Here is a 5,647-nt window from a genome sequence, read left to right as displayed (position 1 = left end):
TGGGCTTTCATTCCGGAGAGTTTCTAGAATGTTCTGGGCCTTAAAGACCTATGCCCTTGACCAGGTTTAAGTTTTTCACAAACAACTCGAGTCTGTAAGGTGCAGATCCCAAATAGTAATCTGTAACATGAGCTGCGACCAAATGCACAAGCAGATAGTGGCTGAACACACAATATAAAAATCCTCGCGAAAAAGATGTAATGCAGTAACTTCGATGCAAGGATACCACATGCCAACCAAGTTAGCATTATCAGGATTCAAGAGGGAAAGTAATGTATCAAAAAAAGTTACATGAAAGCCTCGGGTCCAGGGAGTTGTGGGCTGTGAGACACATCTTGAGTCTGTTTGGAGAAGCTTCAGGTCTGCATGTGAACTTTCGAAAAACTACCGCCACTCTGATTCGGGGTGCTAGAGAGGAGGAGGAGAGGACGGCTAGGATCCTGGGATGTGAGCTGGCAGCCTTCCCGATACGATACTTGGGGCTTCAGCTTGCACTCCGACCTCTCACCAAGGCAGAGTGGCAGCCGATGCTAGATCAGATCACCAAGAGTGTACCAGCCTGGCAGAGGGGGCTGGTGAGGAGAGAGGGGAGGCTTGTTCTGGTTAACTCAGTAGTGGCGGCAAGAGTGGTGCACCAAATGGTGGTCGCAGAGGCTCCAGTTTGGATGTTGGAGGAGATAAACAAATGGATGAGGGCGTTCTTCTGGGCGGGCAAGGATGAAGTGCAGGGTGGTCAGTGTTTGGTTGCTTGGAGGAGCATCTGTAAGCCAAAGAGGTTTGGTGGTTTGGGGGTCAAGGACCTCAGTTTGCAGGGCCTTGCCCTTAGAGTGCGGTGGTTTTGGCTTAAACGCACAGACCCGGAGAGGCCATGGCAAGGGTTACCTGGGCTGAATGATCCAGAAGCTGCAGGAGTGTTCCAGAGCCTCGCAAAATTCACTGTGGGAGACGGACGTTTGACCTATTTTTGGAGGGACAGATGGATTAGTGGGTTCACAGCGGAGGAGCTGGCGCCGGAGGTTTTTGCCTTGGTGCCCACCAGGAGGAAGAACACCCGTCTAGTGGCGGAAGCGCTACACGAGGATGGGTGGATCGATGACATACAGGGGGAGATGACTGCTGAGTTATGGAGGCAATGCCTGACCTGTGGGAGGCCGTGGAGACGGTGGAGAGAGATGATACGAGGCCAGACCGCATCACTTGGAAAGGGGTGGAGTCGGGAGTGTATACGGCGAAGGGCACCTATAAGATGCTCTGTCATGGGAGTATCCGGTGGAGTATGAGCGAGCCGGTGTGGGGCTCCTTCTCTCCCATGAAGTGCAAGATGTTTGCTTGGCTGGCTCTGAAGTATAGACTTTGGACTTCAGACAGGAGGGCGAGACATGGGCTCCAGGAGCACCCGGACGCGTGCTATACCTGTTTGCAGGAGGAGGACAACGTCGATCACATCCTAGTCTTTTGCCCCTATGCAAGACAGGTGTGGTGCAAGGTCTTACGAAGCGCGAACCTTCGGATAGCGGATCCAGGGTACACAGGGAATTTGCAGCGTTGGTGGACGGAGGCCCGCAAACGAGTGCGGAGGATCGACAGGAAGCGTTTCGACTCGATGGTCATTAGCACAGCATGGACGCTCTGGAAGCAAAGGAACGCTAGAGCTTTTGGAAATGTGAGGGAGCAGAAAACGGTAGATCAAATGTTAGGGGAGATTAGAGAGGCGTTTCTTCTTTGGGAGAGAGCGAAGAGAGGAGGGAGGCCAAGTCTAGCGAGAGAGTAGGCCTAGGCGGAGAGTGGAGTGTGTGCGTGTGTCGTAGCACTGGAGTGCTCTCTTGTACTTGTTATGCTTCTTCTTCTATAAAGATAAGGCACGCTTTTCGCGTGCTCTCGAAAAAAAAAAAGCCTCGGGCCCGTAGTTTCTCAAAATACAAAAATAGTCAGAGTTTCAATGCGGTTCTCGTTTAGAAGACAAATCTGGAACATGTTATTCGGGAATTAACATGAGGTGACAAACTGAGGTTGGATCTTCCTTTTCCAATATAATCATATAGTTGGACACAGATACATAGTTTCCCAAGTTCTCTTCATAATCCTGCCTCCTCTCTTCTTCTCTGTATGTTTTCAGAACCTATAAACAATTGGTGTTCACAAAAAGGACAATAAGATTGGTTCACTCATATAGTCACTAAGGTAACATATATGTATTGCTTGTAACAACTACTGTTAACATATTTAGCTGTAGCATGTTAAAATAAGATGGCAATGGTAACGATATAGCTACGGCTAATGCGCTTGGCAGGAATCTACTAACTGCAAATTGCACAAGTCAAATCAAATAAGAAACAACATGATAAAATCAGATCACAAACAGAGTGTGTGACTATAAAAAATGCTAACTGAGACAAATGTAAGAATTTTGTGTCTTTACTGTCTACTGGCATCATTTGTACCTTCATCATTCATTGGGTAATGTGAAGCTTGGTGTTTGCTCCTTCAGCGCGAATGCAGACTGACACGTGGAATCTTCAACTGCGCATTTTGTGCCCGGATGTTCTTAATCAGTTCCGTGAACGATTCAGGTATGTATCGGTACTCGTGGAACATGAGTCCTTTAGACCTACATATGTTGAGGAAGAATGACACTAGAAATTAGATTTACACAATACATTCATTCGTTGCGGTGGATACTGGTGAGGTGCGACTGTGCTAGGGAGGGAACTGAGAAGGAAAACGTACCACTCACGAGGATTGCAGTAGGTGATAAGATGATCAGCAATGGTGAAGGGGCGCACAGATGGGCGGATCCTATCCTTCCCGTCATGTATTTGGCAAGACTCGGCCAAACGCTCGAACAAACCAGTCCCCAGTGAGTGCATCACGATGGGAAACGTACCTAAACTGAAACAAATGGAGTTACTGCTCAAAGAAGGGAGGTCCCTGGCCGAAACAGACAAGCATCGGTCGTCGCCGAGAAACAGCACATTGTCACCTAAGCTGTTCACCGGGATAAGCTTGTGGTGCTGGCTGTTCAGATCCACCGCATAGAGCCTGAAGGCTACTCCTGGTGACCAGTCCCACGAATTTGCCTCAGGAACCGGGTGCTGGACGACGAGCAGCATCCTTCCACCAGACTCCACCAAGAGAAAATCACAACACATGTGGGGACCAAATATGTTTGGAACATGAGCAACCACCACAGAATTCTCAAGTGGCTCTTGTCTAGGAGGAGGGTATAGCCGCACAATCTCGTCTGAACACGAAGTGGTGGCATAGAGTTCTCCTTGGAAGGGCAAGGTTCTCAAAACATGAAGCCCTCTGTGGAGGACCTCCCAATCTGAACCTGGGTTGGCGCCGAGCACAACATTTGAGCACATGAAGCAGACCACCACAGCGATGGAGTTCTCCGAGGACACGCTGCTGCATACCGCTGCATTCATGTTGAGCAGAGACTTCTTCATCCTGATCACCTCATGGTAGATGGGGGCGAGGGGCGGGAGATCAACCACAACTCGCGTGAACGGATTTTGCACGCGCACCACGGTCTTGGTCTTGTGCATGAGGATGACGAGGCCGTCGGTGAAGCCGACGATCCTGTGCCCCCGGAGTTCCCGGAGGGGGACGCGGAGGCGCCTGGCCGTGCGCGTATGGAAGAAGACGATCTCGCCGGCATCGTCTGGGCGGACGGCGTCGCCGTCGCAGAGCGCGACCCAGTCGCGGGGGCGGAGGCGGGGATCCCGCAGAGTAGGGTCGCACGGCCTGGGCGTGCAGGCGCGCCAGTCGGAACAAACGGCGCGGAAGGAGATGTAATCTACCACGTCGCGGTCGAGGATACGGCAGGAGATGAGGCCAACTATGTCCGTGGGCAGGGACGCCCAGCCGCCGATTGCTTGCGCCGACGCAGGGCGCTTGCACGCGGCGAGCTTTGCCAAGGTGGCACCTTTTCGCTTCCTTCCCGCCGCCGCCCTGGCCGGAGCAGAAGTCGGCAGTTTCCTCACCATCGCTCGGGTTTCCTTCTGCAAATCACAGCCTGGACTTGATTGGATCTTTTCCGTCCCACCCCCAAGCTATGTTATACAGGCTACTGCTCTGACCCTGACCTCAGCTCGGATTGAGGGAAACTCAATCTGCTGCTCCTAATTGAGGTCGGAAATGGTTCCTTCTTCAACTCACGCCGTGTCTCCGGAAAGGAAAATGAGAAAAAGAAGAGGATTACGATTTTCACGGAAATAGGGACAACCTGACAGGCCGCTGATGCTGGGTGAGCATATGGAAGCACGCCGCCGCGGATCAGCCGCGGAGTACTCGCCCTTCTGTAACACAGGCTACGGTTACAATTTACAAGGGTAGAAGAGGGAAGAAGACGGAGTTGGGAGTGACGCCTTCGAGCCTTGTATGATACGTAGAACCGGTGAGCAAATTACTCTCTCCCCGACAGCGTGACGATATGAGCTATTTGTATATTGTATTTTTTCAGTGGTATTTGGCCGCCGTGAAATACAAGTTGTTGTTCTAACATGGTATCGAGACCTTTTCTGGGACGCGCAACTTGTCCCCTAATTTCTAGGCCCGCACGGCCATCTCACCAGCCGGCCGTCGCAGCTCCTCGTCTTGCCGGCCGCCGCTGTTGCTCCCCGTTTCTCCGGCCGCCGCTGCTACTGCTCCCTGCCGCCACAGGAAGGTCCGCCGTGGCCCGATCTCGCCGTCGCCGGATCCTGCCGGTTCCCGAGAGCCACCTGGACCACCATCGCTGGATCTTGCCGTTTCCCGAGCGCATCTCTTGATCTGGTCTGGTTGACAAGTCCCGTCCAAAACAAAATCCAAAAAAAATGTTTGCATCATTGAGCTACGTCGCGATCCCTCGCTGCCCGGTGATCTTTGATGGCACGAACTATCATGATTTCGTTGCCTTTATGCGCATTCATATGGAGAGAATGGCCAATATACCACTAGTTGAAACCGACAGTTCCAAAATACCACTCAAAAAACCAAACCTGCTAAAATACCACTAGGTTCTAGTTTTTCATGCCAAAGTACCACTATGCACTAACTGAGAGTAACACTCAAACAAAATGACTGTTGTACCCTTGCCTCTTTACAAACCACATCTATCTCATTTCAGCAACATTTAAATTAGATTTTAGAAATATTTTGACAAGATTTAAGGAATCCATCAACCTTAACAGAAATAGTAGTAATACTGCCATGCGTACATAAGACACCGTTAGAATTGGGAATCCATATCATGTACTACTGTATTAATTCATCCCCGTGTATATGTATTCAGAATTGACTACGGATACTGATACTCAGTGCACTAGACATAGCAAGTAGATGAAGTGTTATTTCTTTGAAATTTCCTCGCTCCCTGCTCAGACTTGAACTGATCAATGTACATCGGGAGGAAGACTCAGAGAGCAGCTGCACCGCCTGAGCACTCACTCGGACCACCACACGCGCCCTCAGACGAGAGCACACGCCCTTAAGCCGCCGCCGCTCCGCGTACTCGGACCGCCGCTACTAGCGATGGACAGATACGCGATGGCTGAGCAAACGCGGGTCGCGGCCGAGCGAGCTGGGCAGGGATGCGGCGGCCGAGCAGGGACATGCAGCGGAGGAGCAAGAGAATCGGAGGAGGGAAACGCCCGCCGGGAGGACG

At 51.3% G+C, this 5,647-nt stretch overlaps 1 protein-coding gene across 1 annotated transcript; it reads right to left on the bottom strand.

The window, feature by feature from the left end:
• Window positions 1–1,933: 1,933 nt before the first annotated feature.
• On the bottom strand, window positions 1,934–3,989 carry LOC124690600. The gene is made up of 3 exons (XM_047223963.1): window positions 2,728–3,989; window positions 2,442–2,608; window positions 1,934–2,119 (listed from the first exon to the last, which is right to left on the bottom strand). Exons 1-2 carry the CDS (start codon window positions 3,987–3,989, stop codon window positions 2,485–2,487), a joined length of 1,386 nt encoding a protein of 461 aa, XP_047079919.1. The 3' UTR covers window positions 1,934–2,119; window positions 2,442–2,484.
• Between the last annotated feature and the right edge of the window lie 1,658 nt (window positions 3,990–5,647).

Source organism: Lolium rigidum, chromosome 2, assembly GCF_022539505.1.
Source record: "Lolium rigidum isolate FL_2022 chromosome 2, APGP_CSIRO_Lrig_0.1, whole genome shotgun sequence".
Lineage (NCBI taxonomy): Eukaryota > Viridiplantae > Streptophyta > Magnoliopsida > Poales > Poaceae > Lolium > Lolium rigidum.
The sequence above is the reverse complement of the archived record's forward strand: the minus strand, read 5'-3'. Positions and strand labels throughout refer to the sequence as shown.

What these genes read in the sequence shown, in the direction of transcription:
- LOC124690600 (XM_047223963.1), bottom strand. Translation starts at nt 3,989, where the DNA reads ATGGTGAGGAAACTGCCGACTTCTGCTCCGGCCAGGGCGGCGGCGGGA. An exon ending in TACTGCAATCCTCGTGAGTG is followed by an intron (nt 2,609 to 2,727) that starts GTACGTTTTCCT and finishes CAACATATGTAG; the next exon opens with GTCTAAAGGACTCATGTTCC.